Consider the following 19,494-nt stretch of genomic DNA (forward strand, 5'->3'; position numbering starts at 1 on the left):
AGACTTAGTTAGAATTTCATCAAAGATCATTCATTGCTCTTACATTCTTAGTGTTAGGATTAGATCCTTTCCTCGCCCTCATCTTTTTTCCTATTTTCAAGTCAAAGCTAGTAAGATCCTGTGTTCCAGCAATATTCAAAGCAGATCAGACGTTCAATCATCAAATGTAAGTCCCCTTGTGATTCCAGCAAATCACATCATACCACAGAGAGCTTATCCACACGTAGAGATCCTACATACAAGAACCTTGGAGTCATCCTGATTGATCCTTTTTCGCGATATCTTCAACAATCAGAGGCTTTATTCAAGAGAGGATAAGGTACCTTTAGGTATTTTATTCTGTGTTTGATAGTGTACAAAATACACGTCAACAGGGAGTATTGCTACAACTCCTATCACATGTCCATCTGGATGTCACTATTCATGGCCCTATATGGTTATGAAGCTCCTAGCTTCGCTGACTTGATATTTGGTGATACCAGAACCCCTTAGGTGAAAGATATGATGCAACAGAGTCAAGATATTTTGAGGTCCTTGAGGGACAATCTCCAACATGTACAGAATCAGCAGAAGTTGTATGTTGATCTGTAGCGGATTGAGCGCACCTTTGAGGTGGGCGACATGGTTTATTTGAGGCTCCAACCCTACAGACAGTCTACTCTCAAGAAGAGTGGAGTTGAGAAATTGAAGCCACATTTTTATGGGCCTTTCAGAGTCAACAAGAGTGTAATGTCCCCACTTTAGCAGTTGACCAAGTGTATGTGCGTTAGCCTATCTCTACATGGTCCCGAGGGCTAACGAAGGGTTTAAGGGGATCCTGGAGTGTTTTGGCCTAGTCATTTCCAGTTTGGGCCAAAACGGAGTTGATTTACTTAGTTTCAGGCATACTTACTATTTTTAGTAAGTCAGCAAGACACACCGGAGGCTAGTTTTGGTGATTGGATTCGATACTCCTCGGCGAGAGCTTTCCGACGAGCTATCACTCGCGCTATTCGGAGTCCGATTGCTAATATATTTTAATGCCTGAAGTGTTATTAAAGTAACATTTAATTTAATTGTAAAATATTAAAGTGTTACTTTAATATTTATTTTATAGGGATGTGTGCAAATCAAAGGGGCACCCAAGGGAGACATAAGTGAATATTTTAATATGTTTTATATTGCACATCTTTTATCCCACATTGCTCAAGTGAGTTGGGTCGACCCTTGGAGAAAGAATAAAAGGAAGCTTTTGTGGCTTCATTCAGCAAGTTGAATATGAGAAGAAATTGATGTGCGAGTTGCAGATCCATTCTTGGCATTAGAGGACATCTATCCTCTCTTGTGACATTCTAGACGTCATTCCCTTGGGGTTTGGCCTTTGGAATCCATTGCTATCAGTTTCATTAACAAGCAGATTGGGTGCATCTCCAGCTACAGGCAGACTTGGTGTTTTGCTCATACCTTCTCCACTTCTTGACCAATGCTTATGCCATTCTGAAGGGATGATTTTATGAAGATATTGGACTGATTGAAGACTAATTAATACTGTAGTAGCACTGTAGCGCAGCACTATTCACGTTACTGTAGCACGGCACTATTCACGCTACTGTAGCGCAGCACTATTCACGTTACTGTAGCACGGCACTATTCATGTTACTGTAGCAGCAAGATGGGAAGTCATTGCTGGAATATTATGTCCAAAATGCTGGAGTATTTAGGAAGTGAGCCTTCCTAACTAAGTGCAGTTTCGTACTTGCAAGACAATACCTAGTTGTTTTCCATGTTCTCTCAGTGATCTTTGTGAATTTGTTGAAGTGTGATATTACTGGTTCTGCTATAGTTCGAGTTTCAGTATGTTTCCAGGCTGTTGGGAAATTCATGGCTGAAGCATACTTTCATTCATAAGTCTTTGTGTGATCGTCTGCTGCTTCTGGGTATTGGCTCTTTATTTTTCTATGTCCCAAGCGATGGTATTTGTAATTTTTCAGCACTAATCTCTGAGTATTCATTTTTATATTGCAAATCAAAATTTCCAGCTTTGGCGTTTTTCTCTATGTGGGCATTTGGAAGCAAGTTGAGTTGAATGGGATGTTTGGTGGTCAGCTTATTGGTTGTTCTTGGTCATTATTGATATATTAGCAGTTTGGGTTTGGTTTGGAGTGGCTTGGGCGAGTTGTGAGAGAGTTTTATGCATTTTAGTGTGTCTTGGTTTTGCTGATTGTGCATTTCCAGCTTGCTGTCAAAAATTACAAATTTCCAAAAGTTAGTGTTTGGGTGTGAATTTAGGAGCGTGAGTAGATTAGTTGATTTGGGAGTGATTTGAAGAGATTTGGGTGAGTTTGGAGAGAGATATGAGTATGTCATAGCTTCTTGAAGTTGCTAGTCTGTGTGTCATTGCTCCTAGAATTTCATAATTTCATGTTGAAGGGCTTTTGGGGAGTTAGCACTTGCTTGGGAATATTTATCAGCTTGCACAGCATTACTTCTCTATTCAATCTCTCAATTTTCTATATTGTAAGGTTAAGTAGTAGTACTACTAACCATTTCTAATGTGTTGCTTGCCCACTGCATAAGTGGAAGAGGTTGGCTTAGCCTGTAATATCCCTTGCCCAAACTGACTGATTTTGGCTCAAGGAATATTGTCAAACACTGTGTATGTTGTCTTTCTCTATTCTGATTTTTGTATTTCAGATTGTTTGATACACTTTGAAAGTTGCCAAGAAATTTAGGAAGTTCACAAATGATGTTGACAATACCTCTTACAATGAACTACTATGCGAGTGCAGTTCTTTTTGGTATTTTCAATGCATATACATGAAAACTAGATATGGAATGCATACCTACAGCCAACTGACATTTCGACAAACAACTGGCATGCAACTATTATGCTGATCATATATGCTATTAAAAGGACATTTCGTCAAACAAATGGTATGCAACATATATCTTCTTTATTGAATTCATTCCTAAGTACAATGCTGCTATGGATCTGCCAAGACTAATTGGCTTACAAAAAGACTATAGCAATGCCAAATCTAATTCTAAGTTATCACTTACAACAGCAAAATTATATGCCTAAGATTTCAATACTAACTACTAATAGTTGCAAGAGGAACCTGATAATAGTGATGCTCAATGATGGAGATGAAAGTTGCAATCGGAATCAAGCACAAATACTATAGCGCGGCACTGTTCATGCGCACTGTTCACGGGTACTGTTCATGTGCACTGTAGCAGCAAGAACAAACTTTAAAGAAAAAACGATTACTAATGGCTGCCAATGAATCTTCAGGTCTGCACTCGATAGTCCTTAATATTCTTCAAACCCTTTCTGTTATTCCTTTACTTTAAGCACAAATAGAACTCCAGAGTGAAGCTCTCTTGAAATGCCAAATTCAGTGGATATTTCACCACCTCAAATGGTTGCAACACTGAAGAATTGACGCTCTCCAATGGCTAACTGAAATCAGAAACCCTTGGCTTCTTCTCCCAATTTCATATCAAATGCAATTGACAATAATCTGATGATAAGAAAGAACCTCTCATGTTAATTTATTCTTTCTTTGTAGGAGCTCACTTACTTTTCTTCCCAATGTGGGATAAAAGATTTTCTTATATTTGCATCTTATAATATTAAAGTGACTTTATTATTATAAGTTACTTTATAACTTTATAATAACATTAAAATATTTAAATAAATCACTTAAGTCACTTAAACTTTAATATCTCTTGAAATACTTGTCAGATTGCTATGTCGTCTGAAATAGGAATCTCTCCTCATAATTCCCCATGTGACCAAACACACTTTCTAAAAATAGAAAGGGTCCATCTCTATTACCCCTGACGTACTATACATAGTAAGTATGGCAAATGGAGTCCAAATGATATCGAACAAAGGCCAATTCCATGAATGTTGGAGAAGAATCAGTCCTTAGAAGACCCTCTAACCATCCACATTAGCCTACGAGGGTCCAATTATAGGCTAATCATTGGCTAGCATGATGTCACTAGCTAGAAGGGGACATCACATAGCCGCCGCCTTGCTTTGTAATTCAGTTTATGTCCTCAGTCCTCCCACAGAATAAGTGGTCGAGTGATAAGTTTTATGCATTGTCCTCCCGCTGAAATATATGGTAGAGTGATAGCTTAATGTAATGTCCTCCCGCTGAAATACGCGGTAGAGTGATTGAGTTTTAGTTTCCGGTTATTTCCCTTGGCTGGTTTACTGCCAAGAGTTCAGTTTCTATCTTGCTCGATAAGCATAAGGGGCTAGCTTGCTGCCCGTGCATTGTAATTTCAGTTTGGTATATGGTGCTAACGATCCCCTCAGCACTGTATGGTCTCACCTTCCCAGGTTGGGCTCTCAGTGATCAGAAAGTGGAGGGTTGCTTTCAGTTGTATGGATTGTTTATCTAACCTTAACGGGTTATGGTGTTTGCTTTGTAATTCTTATTGCTAAAAACCAAAAAAAAATTAGGGGGAATATTATAAAATATTATTTCAGTCAACTCAAGGTCAGAATTTCATTGGTTTTATCCATTATATTTCTGCTCTCACAATAGATAACATTGTGTAAATCTTGCCATATCTTGGTTTATGAATAGAGACATTTCCTTCTTGATGTTCTCCATTTGTTTGAGTGCTTTGCAAAGTTGAATGGTATCTCTACAAGATAAAACGGAAACAAACATAAAACCTTTAAACACTCAATCATAATAAGAAAGCAAACTGTTTGAGAAATTTACCCAGTTGGGAAAAGTGAAAATTTGGGCAAGATTACATAGGTGATCTTACATGAAATTATTTAAAAGAAATTGCATTGTTCATGTTAAAATAAAGTCATTAATTAGAAAGTGATTGCTTGAGGTTTAATTAATGTTGTTCATGAACCATTAGTTGATGAAATCTTAGGCAAGAGTACTCATGGGGCAAGGAAACCACAATTGTCATATCGCATGGAGAACTGAAAATGAAATTTGAATTTGCAACCTAGAATGCATTTGGTGTTCATCATTGGTATCCGTATTAGATGATCAAAATGATGTTGGTCAAAGTTCAAATTTAGTGAGCCAAGAATACCTAATAGAATCTAGAAATTCATTACTATCAAAGCAAATATTATGTTTCGTTCAAAAAATAGAGACAAAAAAACAAGGAATACAAAATACAGTCTAAACTATTTTAGTTTACATTTTATGCACTCGTCTGAAAGGAGATGATTAAAAAGCAGCACTTCATGTCACTTAAATGTAAGTGAATGTATAAGTTTGTATCCAGTTAAAAAAAGGCAAAGAACTTGGTCAAATACCTAAGCCATAAAAAAAGATAATTACTAGTTAAGTATCATTCAGCATGGATTTTAATATTGCTCTTGTGATGAGAATGAATGGGAAATCACTAATTCAATAGCTTCATAAATTTCACTATGTTGCTTTTAGAAAATATATGCTTGGCCCAAATCATAGATATTTACCAAGCAAATCCATTAAAAAATCCTTGTCAAATACTTCAAAGAAACGTACCAGTATTGCATGAAGAAAATGTCCAAGATAAATATGTTGAGAGTTTCAGTTTTTCCTCAATCATCATGTACCTTCAAAATTTACAGGGATTTTATTCATTTGAATCACATTATGCATAAACAAGCCAGGATTTTCGTAATCTGCATGAAATTATGCACAAATATACTCTCAATTAAAATGAATTAAAAGTAACACTTTCAGGACACCAACAGAAGGTTTGTGAAACTTCTTTAAGCTCAAGCATTTCATTTTTGCCTGAATCAAACTTGACAATTTTTAAGAAGAAACATGGAAATGCTTATAATATAGAATGATAATAATTTTACTAACGTCATCTTTTGAATTATCCTGATCCCATATCTGCTATGAGGCACTTAAAGAAATACATTCTAGAATAATATGTACTATCTACCATATTAATTGAGTTAGATATAAAAATACTCAGATCTGAGAATTCAGAATATTTTCACAAAGGCAACAGTCAAATCTGATTCTCATCTGATCTAGGTGAGAGAGACACAATATCCTTAGCAAATGCATCAAGACTCAAACTCAGCTTACCAACATGGGTAGTTCGTAAAAGCATGAATTTCATAACCATTTGATTTAAGCTGATGAAGAATACACTCAATGCCATCAAGATAAGCATATCCATTTCTCATACATTGCTTCAAGCCTAGAAAAATAATGGATTCCATTAGACATCTAAAGAATGTAGAAATTATACAAGGACATTTAAAATTAAAGCATGATGGAGAAAAAACAACTAATATGAACCCGATTAAGAAATGGGACAACCATTTCCAAATAACATAGCTTTACACTTTTTCATAATACAGCAATAGGTTTACATATACAAAAAGTAAACCATATGACATGCTAGCATTTTAATTTGAACCTTTGCGAGCAACATAAAATGGAAAACTATAGTGTGTCCATTAAAATCATCTTCAAATTAGAAGGAAAAGCTCCCTGTAAACAAAACCAACCTAAAACCCTAATCTAAACAATATTGTGTGTTATTTACAAGTTGTATAGGTTTGCACACAGTATGCAATACAAACAAATCTAAAATAAACTCAAAGGCAACTGCCATTACCTGAATTGAGTAGTACAAGTACATATAAAGCTAGGATTTGATTTTAACAGCGGAAATGAAAGTAAATTGGAAGAGGGGAATTGCATACAAATCTACTTAAGACCCACTTTACAAAGTCTACACTTAATAGTAAAAATGCTTCAATTTGCTTTATCTACACAATACGCAAGATGTTATAAGTGTCAGTATTTTACTTTGTCATTTTCAAGACAACACAAAACCTAATAGAGTGTAGGGTAGAATATTCATCAAATTGTAAAGAAAAGCTATAACTAAACTTGAAACTAACAAAATTTACAAGTATGCATGTCATACAAGATTTTAATGGGGTTCTGCATCAAATGTAAATAACTAACTATGCATTTTCCCTAGATACAACACCAAACTATCAATAGTCAACACTTGCAACAAGGTTTTAAGATTAAAGGGGATAAACAATTCAACAATGAATGAGCATAAACTCAAACTGATCAACGCAGAGACCAATATTTTGCTACAAACAAATATTTAGTGGAATAATACTAATGAATGCTAACTACAAGCTAACTTAGAGACCAATAGAATTATATCAACAGAGAACTAAACGAGTTAACACTAGATGATTTCATGAAATAAACAACTTACAAAGCATAAAATTTAGAAATCTTGATGAGAAACAATCTTCTATCAATTTTATTCATGAAGTAAAAACATGCAATCACGATTACACAATCACCTTGTTGAAAAATGGCTTTGATAACGTAAGTGTCATTCCCACAACCATTCATTAACTTTCATTGATATACAACTCGACTAACAATTATTGCAACATAAGTCTACACTCCCATATGATTACAAATTATATGCTCAAGGAACTTATCTATAAGCTAACGTGAAGAAGATTCTAGATTTTAAATTATACTATAATATTCCCATAAGAGTCATTTTAAAGCAATCTTATTCCTCTCTTCTGAAAAAAGTGGAAATAAAACAACTTCTAAAGAAAAATCTCTTAATAACAAAGGCCTATAGGATCATCTCCATCCCATCTAAAAAAATAGAAACTTTTCGCTTAAAGTTATTTTCGAAAATCTATGACTTTGACTTCTAGCTTTGTCAAATCTTTTGAAATCTCTAAAAAATAGCTAACTTTCTTTTCAGCCTATAAAACTGTTAAAACACTATCCAAGGATATGAAACTACTGCTACCTCTAAAAAAGAAACTTTTTAAAAATTGAAAGAAACATTTTTTAAATTGAATTTTTTAAAAAATTGGACAAATTTTCTACTAAACATTAAAACCCTAGCCATGAGATTATGTCGAACATCCAAATTTGAATTTTTCTATGCTTGGAGGAGTTTTGTTACGGCAAAGATAGCTGAAAAGTGTGATTGCAAGAAACTTTGGGTGACAACACCAACTAAAAAGTGCAATCACAAGAAATTTAGGGTGGCAATGCCAATTGAAAAGTGTGCGCACATTATGCTTATTTCCCTTCAATTTTTTCTTGTTCTTTTGTGTTGGCAATTCCACTCAAAAAGAATGATGTATTCTTCTTCTTTCACTTGACATGGTTGCCACATTTCTTCCAACCATTTGTCACCTCATTGTTGCACATTTGTGCTAGATATGACACTCCAAAAGTGTGGCAGTTAAACTTAGTTTTATTCATCTTCCTAATTGTCATAGTTTTCTTATCTCTTTTCCACTTAATTCATTCTTTTTTACTAGCATAGCCACGTAAAACGTATGACACTAAGCTCTTCTCACTTAACATGTTGGCTGCACTTTTCTTAAGATGCTGCAACTCTTGTTGCACTTTTGTGCTAGCAATGCCACTAAAAACATGTGACATAAGCTAGCACCTTACTTTCCCCTTTTCTATTCACACTTTGGGTATGACCTCACCCATAGATTGCAAACTTGGACCTGGATAGTGTTGATGGGTTGCTTAGGCACATGCAAACTCAAAATAAAATACCAAAGTATCTTATCCTCTCTTGAACAAAATATTTTGGATGCTGAAGATTAAGCTTAAGGATCACCCAAAAAAGCCTCCAAGGTTCGTGTATGTAGGATCACTATGTGTGGATAAGCCTAGTTGGTCGTTGTGATTGTTGTTTCATCTAGGGGCATTTATGGTTCGAAAAAGATCTCATGAAGTAATTAACAGATGGCATGCGATGGATTTTCTACTAAGACTACTAATGATTACTCAAAAAAATGGCAAAAGGATGAGGGTTTAGAGGAATCCTAAGTTATTCTAAAATGAATGAAATGAAGAAACTTGACACAACTGAAACTCAACTAGTTACAGCTTCGCCATATACAAACAACTCCACTAGAACTAGTGCAATCTTCTAAGGATGTTTGTAGATTTTCAAATCACCGCCAACCATGGACACCATCAATTGAATGCATATCAATGATTGAGCAATAATCGAACTTAAACACTTCCAAATGTTCCAGTTGACCACACAAGGCTCACTTACAATCAGCAAGAAAGCTAGTGGTATGGATAACGAGCTTCACAATACATCAAATGCAACATTCCATCATGTAATTTAAACACTAAAACTAACATAAAAGATTGACTTGAGATGACGAAAGAACCATGCAATAAGCTTCAAGGATTGAGCAAAAACACCATAACTTCAATGTTGCATTCATCCAAAAGCCAAACATCAACAATTATTTGAGTCTTTCTCTTGCCAATACTCTTACGCTCCTATTACTATTGCTATCACTATTCTCCAACTATTACTATCAACTATTCTCCTTATTATTATTATTATTGCCCATAACAAATGAAACGAGTGGAGCTTATAAAGGACTCCCAAATACAATGAAGGGCCGAGATTTGCCACCTAAACCCTAATTAGGGTTTGATGCAAATGAAAACCCTAATAAGATAATCATCACCACGAATGAACCAATAAGAAGACAACATGTGCTGACACGGAAATTGAGGAAGCATCCTCCAATAGGAACACGAAATGCCACATGGGATCATAACAAACTCTCTTCTAGAATCTAGTTCCCTTTCTCACGTTCCTTTCTAGCATATTCGATGAATCTAGACACCATCTGCTCAATCTCAGTCATCGGGATCTCAGGTAGAGATTTCAGCTGCTCTTCCATATGAATGACTTCGTCGAAGGCTTTAACGATGGCATCTTCCCATTCAGGCTCGAGCTCTTGAGTTTTACTTACCAAAACTGCGAATTCATACATAGCATTCATTTGCTCTTTGGTTACCATACCATTTGTACCATAGAAGATTATTTTTATTTTTTCTTGCAACTCCTTGGACTCTATGATCATCCCAGGATCAATCTTTCTTCCCAAGACAATCTACGCTATTCCCACTATCTTATCATGGATCTAGTGCATATCATCCTGAACTTGACCACACTCATTTCCAATCTCTTTGAAGATAATCTTCTTCATGCGAAGCAGGCTACTCCATTGTAGAAGATTAGGGGTAGTTCCTTCTTTTCTTACCTTCTCCCTTGATAGGATCTCTTTTGGTTCCGTCCTTATCACTTGAAGCACTAGGATGACAACATCTCTAGCATGAGTAAATGCATTGGAGGCCTCTATGAGTACATGAGTTCTCCCAAAGACCCTTATGACTGTATCAAGTGTTTGCATGATGTTCTTCATGAACTTGCTCACTCTAGTGTAGGAATCCTCTATCCATGTATCCATCAATTGCACTGAATTTCTCATTTTCTCCATATGATCAACTGTTTCTACGGGAAGCAAGGGAGGTGGTGTAGCTACTCGACTTTGATGCCTCGAAGGTTGCTAAAATTGTTGGACGTAGTTCTTCCATGCACTTATCTCCTTTTCCAATCTCCTATTCTTCTCTATTTCAGCTCTCAACATGTCATTGACGGCCTTCACTGAATCAATCGCATCACCCATAGCCTACTCGGAGGTGAGTGGTCCCAAGTCGATGGTCTCCATATCACACTCATCAGCTATAATCTCTCCTTCATATTTATCAACTCTTGGAGTGGCTATTTGCAACTTTCTCGATCCCGAGTCATCTCTGATCACCTTTGACATCTTCGTAGCTTTCCTCTTTTCAGTAACTTCTTGAGTTCGTCTTAGAAGACTCGCTATGTCATATGTTTGTTCTTCTTCTTCGGCCACTATCACCTCTTGAGCTAATTTTTCCTTTAACCACTCTGGAATAGAAGATCTCCCTTCTTGAATTTGTGCTCCTTCGATCATTTGCTCATCTCTAGGTGGTGAAGTAGTTTCATCATTATCTTCTCCGCCTTCTTCAATCTTCTGAATGAGCTATGTGAAATCATCTTGCTCTTGAGATGCCCTTTTCTTTGTCTTTAGCATTGTGGACTGTAGACTCAGCTGATTCATTGGCTCCTTGACTCAACTCTTTTTCTATCCTTAGTTCTTCTGGTCTAGAAGGAGGATTATTTGCACTTGATTTATGCTTCTTCTTTGCAGGTTCCTTTTCACCATGATCTTCCTTCCTTTTTGATCCTCTTGAATGAGATGGTTGCGGTGTGCGGCCACTTGCACTAGCTTCATCTTCATCTCTTCTTTCTTCTAAGTGAAACGTTGGTGTTACATTTTGCTCCTTCAACTTTTAATGCTGCACATCTACCCATATGTGAGTGTAATCCAAGACTGGTTTCATTAACTCCTTCAAATCGTCAATCTCCAAATCTGCCAATTTGAATTTGACTTCCTTGTCTTCTTTGGCGTAAGCTCCTTGAAGATATCTACCACTATCTTGAACTTGATCGGCTACATGAAATAACTCGCCTTATCTAAAGAAATCGAGTGGTAGCCTAGAATACATCTTCCTCTTTACCTCTATATCATTTTGAATATTCATCCAATAAACTTCAATATGCCATCGATGCCTGTTGTTTCTTCCCACAACATCTTTCACCTTTCCGAATGGATCAAAGCACTCTCTCATTGTGAATGGCTTGAGTGAATGAAGTGCTAACTCTTGCTCGACATCTTTGGCTGCATGAACGAATGGGCATGACTCAATGGAATCTTTGACTGTGATGGGAAAAGAAACACCAGCTCCATGTCTATGTCTATATGCTTTGATGTATGCCAATAACTGTCTCACCACCTCGAGTAGCACAACTCTATTCGTTGGGTATCGCGACAACATGTATGGAGGAATAGGAGATCCTTGAACTCCGATATAGGTGAACCTCGAGAACTGAATGAACTATGCACCATGTTGTTCTACCAATGCCTGCGCTTTTGGAGAGAGTCTTTGTTGTGATCCACCTCGAAACTGCCTCATGATATGCATAGTGAATGCATCATTCACCCTCCTATAGTGTTGTTTCAGTGGATGTTTGAGTTGCAGATAAAAATCATACACCTTGATCTCTCCAGATCTCCTTCCAATTACGCCTATATACATCAGTCCCGGGTATTCAAAATTTCTTGCAATGGAATATATGATGTAAGAGATCATATAGAACGTCCTGGTGCACATTAGCCTCCTTAATTGCTTATCAATGTTGTTGCTAATAAGTCTTGCCCAATTGATCGCCTTCTTGTCACGGGTGACAGTTTCAATGTAGTAGAACATCCACTCCTCAAAGTATGAAGCCTCAGGTGCACCAGCCAATCGATGGAGCAAGGTGATGAAATCTCTATATTCATCATGGAGGTTGATCCTATGCAATCTATCCGACCATCTGCTTCTTCCTCCTCTACTCTTCTTCAACCAAAATTTGTCAATGATCTTCGCGCAAGCATCAAGATCATCATCATAGGCTGATTTAGCTCCTTCCAAGGTTATGTAGATCATTTCCTTGGGCTCGGGTAGATGAAACGTCTTGCTGATTGTTGTCTCCGAGAGATATGCTAGCACCTTCCCATCCTTTGCCACAATTCTCCTCGATTCCGCGTCGCAATGTTGAGCACACTCCACGATGAGCTTGTAGCATTGCACCATGGGAGGAAAGCCAGCTGCGTTTATGAGTCCACTTTCGATCATTTTCTTAGTTGTTGGTGTAGGTTCATTGATGTATGTTGGGTGGCGAAACTTCTTGGTGTTGAACTTGCCAAGATAAGTGTCTCCAACTTTGCTCCAATTTGACATGATCCTTCTCTCAAATGCACTCCCCTTCATATCTTCTTTGATGAGCGCTTGGCAGGAGAGAGTATTGTTTTGTTTGGGAGCCGCCATCTTTCACCTTGCATAGACTCCGCTCCTCTTGCTTAATTCATGAACTTCACTCCATTCCTTAAATGCATGAAGTATGAGCTTCGCTCCTATACTCAAACTCATGAAGTTGTATTTCGCTCCTATCTCTTCTAACCTGATGTTCGCTCCTCCACTTCAATTCATGAAGTATGTTCGTCGCTTTAATCATTCAATTCATGAAATATGAATTTCGCTCCGAAGGCTTAAGTCATCAAGATGTTGAATCTCGCTCTTATCCATCAACTTGGGAAGTTCGCTTGAGAAGTGCAACTCATGAAGCAATAATTTCGCTCCAAAACCTTTGAACCTGAAGTCCGCTCCAATCCAACAAGTCATGAAGTTGGAACATCACTCCAAATCGGTAGTTCATGAAGTAAAAACTTCACTCCAAATCAGTAGTTCATGAAGTAACAAACGTCGCTCCAAAACTCAAACTCATGAAGTAGTAAACTTCGCTCCTCTTGGTGGAATCATGAAGTTCGTTTGGCACTAATGGCAATCATCTTTCATCTCTCCCTCAACTTCACTCATGTTTTGATTGCTTATGCGTGGTCATTGATGAAATTCACTCCTAGATGACAACTCCCAAAGTTCAAGTTCGCTCCTCTTGATGGAATCATGAAGTTAGCTCCTAAAAGCAAAGTCGTGAAGTTATCAACTTCGCTCCTCTCTTGCAACTACCGAAGTTATCAACTTCTCTCCAAAATGATGATTCATGAAGTTGTCAACTTTTAATTCATTTCACCTATTTATACCCAACTTCACTCTTAAAAATCGGTCCACTTTGCAAGATCATGAACTTCGCTCCTTAACCCAAACTCATGAAGTAGCAAACTTCGCTCCAAATCTTAAACTCATTAAGTAACAAACTTCGCTACAAAGCTCAAACTCATGAAGTGGGAAGTCCGCTCCAAATCCTAAACTCAGGAAGTAACAAACTTCGCTCCAAAACTCAAACTCATGAAGTTGTTAGTCCTCTCCAAAACCTAAACTCATGAAGTAGCAAACTTCACTCCAAAACATCAATTCATGAAGTTTGTATTTCTTATAGGCTTCAAGCATGACATTCATTTTGATCTCCTTGCATCTTCATGAAATCATGAAATTCGCTTCAAATCCCTAACTCATGAAGTTTGTTTCACTTCACTAACTCATTGTAATATTCCCACTTATTTTTTTGGTTTTTGAGCACAACTGTCATGTCCCCTTTCTAGAGTGGACATCGGAGACGGAGGAGTTGGCCTATCATTGGAGTCTCGTAGGCTAGCAGAGGTTGATTGGGACTCATTCAGTGCATATAGTGATTGGATTTTGGCTTTACAGGCAGTTTGAAGCCAGTTTGGAGCAGTTCCTAGATTTTAGGGGGTATCCCTAAATTTTAGGAGGTCGTGACAGTTGCCAGTCGTGAGGTTATTCATGACCTTTTAGATGGTTTCAGTTTCAAAGAGATTGGGCTTGTTTCCTAAATTTTAGGAACATCCCTAGATTTTAGGGATGAGACTACCAGTGAATCCTTGATTTCCGACTTCAGTCACAGACAGGTGACAGGATGATTTTAGGGTTTGTAATGTCAGTTGGGCATTTTGTGGCTATTTGGGTTATATTTTTAATATTTCCTAAGTTAGCGTTTAATAATTAAATAAGGCTAAGTTGTTAGCCATTTTGGAGTAATAAGGGGATTTTTGGTCTCATCTGGATGCGCATCCTATTGTGTGATAGCTCGTTGGAAAGATCTTGAAATTCTTTAAATCTTTCTCTTTGGTCTCAGGGCAATTCAGTGAGCGGATTTCTGTCTATGGGGAAAAAGGTCATTTTCTAGTAACATGACCACTTTAAAATAAGAAATTATAACATTTCGACTAGACCACGCCACTTGGAGACAATTAGGGTTCGATTTGCAATTGAGAGGGGTTATAAGGGGATAGGAGCTTCATTCTATGATTATCTTTTACACATTTTACATCTTGGATTTGAGATTTGGCTCTGGAAGAGCTTTTCAGCATCTGGGACGCCAACCCCAATGCCTTGCCTGTTTGGGACGTAGCCCCCAATACAGTGGTTTGGATTTGTTTGCAGCTATTAGCATCTTGGAGATTGTACGACATTCTTTCTGGAGGTTCAACAATTCTGACAGAGTTCAGCGTGGGGTTTGGGGTTTCTAACCAGTTGGGTGTACTTGGCAGCCGTACGGCTGTACCTGGCAGCCACTTTCCTTCCCACGTGGAGCACTTGGAGGGCTGGAATCTTGCCACAACTTCATTCCTAGTTATGTTACTCTTTCAGCATCCAGGTTGGAATTATTCCTGATTGTAATCTTCCTGAAATTATTGGAAATCTTCATCTGGTCAAATATTTGATTTTATATTCAGAAATCTGCCTTGACTCGAATTTGTTTTGGCTGTATATGAACTTCATTTTCAATACTTTGTTCACGTACTTGTACTTCATTATTTACTTGTTGAAAAATCATCAAAATACAAAAAGAATTCAACCCTTCTGCAACTTCTGTCTATTTCTGAAAGAAAATATTAATAAGCGGGAAAAATCAATTTAAATAAATAAAAATTACAGCAGATTGGTAAAAGAGATCCATCAGGGATCTTTCAACAACAAATATTACAATGCACCTGTTAAAGTTAGGAAATATAATCCCAATACTACTAAAAGTAACTCTTCCACTTTCTGATCACCAAGAGCCCAATGTGGGAAGGTGAGAACATACGGTGATAAGGGGTTCGTTAGCTCACTAATCTGCTGGAAATTACAATGCAAATACAATACTGAGCAGCAAGCCAGCCCCTTCCACTTTTCAACAAGATGAAGAACAAGAACTTGGCGGTAAACCAGCCAAGGTAACAAGAGCATAACAGAACCAAATCACTCTACCGCTTATGCAGCAGGAGGACTTTTACATAAAACTATCACTCAATAGCATATTTCAGCAGGAGGACAATATCACTCAACCACTTGCTTAGTGGGAGGACAAAGCTGAATTACAAACATACAGGCGGCTAAGCCATCCTCTTCCACTTGTTCAGCAGGAAATGCAACATAGAATGAATTGTCAGTACTACTGAAGCAATTCTTACAAAGATAGAGATGTGAGAGAAGATGGAATGAAGTACATATCTCAAGAATTCAATAACACATTCTCACCATAAACACTACTTGCTGTTTTGAAATCAGATATAATGAAACGTAGAACCAGCCATCCCAAAAACCACTAAAGTGCTTGTAACTCTCTCAAAACTAAATGGAATCGTGCCAAACCAAATGCAAATGAAGCGTATAACATAAACAATCAAATCAATACCTTGAAACTGTGACTAGAGAGCAACAACTACGATGCACGCAACCCAAGGCAATTCTGGAAATGGCGTTTTGGCTGAATATTTCGATTTGCAACTGTAAATTGAAGAGTTCTCCAAATGCCACACCAATGTAGGAGAGTTATTGTCTCTCCGATATGCTTCCAACAAGCCCTCACCCAGAATGATGCACTCAACACACAGATAGCTACGAGCAAAATACACTTCCAGCCAACAAACACGAGCAACACCAAAAAACGTAGCAGCACACAACTCTTCACCAACACACCCAAAAATCACCAAATAGCTCACAACTTCGAACCACAGCTAGGAGTGATGTCTCACACTCGAAACCGGAAGGAAAGATCTAGGAGGTATTCACCCTCGAAGAAGTCTGGAGTCATTCTGACAGCATAATGATATTTTTTCTCTAGATAAACAAATGAGGAGCCAAACACCTGTTTATATAGCTTTTCAAATCTGGAATTCAAATGAAATTGCCTCCAAATTCTCCTCATTCAAACTGCGTTTCATTTCATGTGGTGGACCCAAAATGGCACCCACTTCCCAAGTCCAAAAATCACGCCTAGGAAGAAGACCACAATTTCGGCATGATATAACTTTGAAGTATATCGAAAATAAAGCCTCCTTATATCCATCAAATAATTCGCCTAGGCAAGACTTAGGAAAAATATCAATTTCTGCACAATTCCCCATAACATCAATCAGTAATAAAATAATTAAATAATAACCTTAGGATAAGGAATAATATTTAATTAAATCGCTTATAACTCCAGTAGTGATTATCAACAAAATCCGGAAGACGCTGAGCAATGAGGATCACTGAATTGTGCTAGAACAGGACCAAAATCCAGGACTGCCAAAAATAGAATGCCCAAATTGCCACTTACTAAAAATAGCAAGTCATGAAATAATGCTCCGAAAATCGTGATCTTCGCAACCAGAGAAAGAGCTTGGCGAGCTTAGCAACTCTGCACCATCTTGACAGCCAAACCCTAACTTACAAAAAATAGTAAGTTCATATTCCACCCCTGACAAGCTTGGTCGGAACTCCAAAGAGCATGGAAACCCTAAATCACCTTTCCACATAGCCTATGGGTCTCCGGAATAGGCCAATGGACCACTGAATGCATCATCACAAGGGGACATTACAATCCGCCCTTCCCAAAATTGCTTGTCCTCAAACAATCGTAAGCCAGGATGCTGTAAAACCTCCTCATTCTCCCATGTAGCATCCTCCACTAGTAAGTCCTTCCACTTAACCAAATACTCCGGATGGTCCTCCTCCTCAACAATCGTTCCCTGACATCAAGGATGGCCTTAGGAACTAGCACCAATTATCCCTCTTCATCCAAAGGAGGCAAATCAGAAGAGACTATCACATTGTGCCCTGGAAGCGCCTTTTTGAGGCGTGACACGTGGAAGACATTATGTACTCGGCTACTCGCTGGTAGCTCCAACTCATAAGCCACAACTCCCACTCTCCTGATGACCCTGAATGGTCCATAAAAATGTGGTTTGAGTTTTTCCGCTCCACTCTTCTTGAGAGTAGACTATCTGAAGGGTTGAAGTCTTAGGTAGACCATATCATCAACCTCAAATGAGCGTTCAATACGCTGCTGATCGGCATACAACTTCTGCCGATTCTGTGCAATCTGGAGGTTGTCCTTCAATGCCTCCAGAATATCCTGACACTGCTGAACCATATCCCTAGCCTGAGGTGCTCTACTATCTCCAAACACCAAATCAGCAAAACTAGGGGCCTCATAACCGTAAAGTGCCATGAAAGGTGACATCCTAATGGACATGTGATAAGTGGAATTGTAGCAATATTTACCAAGATGTAGCCATCTTACCCATGCCTTCTGCTGCTATGAAACGTAGTTCCTCAAGTAACCCTCCAACCACTTATTTACTATCTCTGTTTGTCCATCTGTCTAGGAATGGTAACTCGTGCTTGGGGTGAGCATAGTACCACATAATCTGAAAAATCTCTTGCCAGAAGGAGCTTAGGAACTTGTTGTCCCTTAGGAGCTTAGGAGCTTAAGCAACCAATGTAGCCTAAACACCTCACGGAAGAACAAATCAGCAACCTGAGCTGCTGTAAATGAGCTAGTGATGGCAAAAAAATGAGAAAATTTTGTCAATCTATCCACCACCACATTGATACAATCCTTCCCATTAGCCTTTGGCAACCCAGTGATGAAATCCATAGAGACACTTTCCCATTTTTTACTGGGAATTGGCAATGGTTGCAATAAACCAGCGGGTGCTGTGTGTTCATCATTGTTCTTCTGACAAGTGTGGCATTCCCTAATGTACTTCAAGACATCTCTCTTCAACCCTTTCCAAGAGAATCTCTCTCGGATCTGCTTGTAAGCCTTGAAAAAACCTTAGTGGCCAGCAAGAGGAATGTCGTGAAAAGTCTGCAATACCTTCTCCTTCAACTTCGATTCAGGTAGAAGAAGGATCCTTCCCTTATACAAAATCAATCCATCAACCAAACTGTACTTTTCACCATGAAAAGTGCCTTCAACAATGCTAGTTGCAAAACTGATTTTTGGCATAATCAGCAAGCAATAGGTCCCTCCAATCAGCAGTGAGCTCACATATAGAGCTTAGATGGGGTCTCCATGAAAGGGCATCTACCACTATATTGTTCTTCCCTTTCACATACTCGATGTCGAAGTCATAAGCCTGAAGCTTACTAACCCACTTTTCTTGTCTTTCATTCAAATCTTTCTGGTGCATGAAATCCTTAAGACTGTTATGATCAGTCTTAACAACGAACCTACTTCCCACCAGATACTGCCTGAATTTTGCAAAGGCATGCATTATGGCAAGCATCTCCTTGTCATAGATTGAATATAGCCTTTCAGGCCCTCTCAGCTTTCTACTTTCAAAGACAATAGGATGCTTGTCTTGCATAAGAACTGCACCAACACCTTCTCCTAACGCATCACATTGCAGTTCAAAAGGCTTGGTGAAATCTGGTAAGGCAAAAACCGGGCATGAGCTCATGATTTCCTTAAACTGATCAAACACTGTTTGTGCCTTTGCAGACCACTCAAAGGCTCCTTTCTTAGTGAGATCTGTGAGGGGGGCAGCCAACTGACAATAACCCTTCACAAACCTTCTATAAAAACTGCATAAACCCAAGAATCCTTTCAAATGAGTTATGTTCTCAGGTGGTGGCCAATCAAGGATGGCTCTAATCTTTTTGGGATCCACCTTCACACCCTTTGCACTGATGATATGCCCCAAGTAGAGAAACTCCCTCATTCCAAACTCACACTTAGATTCTTTGGCAAACAATGATTCAGACTCCAGAATGCTAAGAATTTCATCTAAGTGTTGTAAGT

General features: G+C 38.2%; 1 protein-coding gene across 2 annotated transcripts in view; it reads right to left on the bottom strand.

The window, feature by feature from the left end:
* LOC131049807 (flavin mononucleotide hydrolase 1, chloroplatic) overlaps positions 1–19,494 on the bottom strand; it is a 187,833-nt gene that overhangs the window by 79,877 nt on the left and 88,462 nt on the right. For both annotated transcript variants that reach the window (XM_057983885.2, XM_057983884.2), the window contains exons 4-5: positions 6,066–6,180; positions 5,505–5,575 (exon numbers count right to left, since the gene is read on the bottom strand). In XM_057983885.2, coding sequence (XP_057839868.2) covers positions 5,505–5,575; positions 6,066–6,180 — 186 coding nt within the window. The remainder of the gene's footprint in view (positions 1–5,504; positions 5,576–6,065; positions 6,181–19,494) is intronic.

Source organism: Cryptomeria japonica, chromosome 7, assembly GCF_030272615.1.
Source record: "Cryptomeria japonica chromosome 7, Sugi_1.0, whole genome shotgun sequence".
Classification (NCBI taxonomy): Eukaryota; Viridiplantae; Streptophyta; class Pinopsida; order Cupressales; family Cupressaceae; genus Cryptomeria; species Cryptomeria japonica.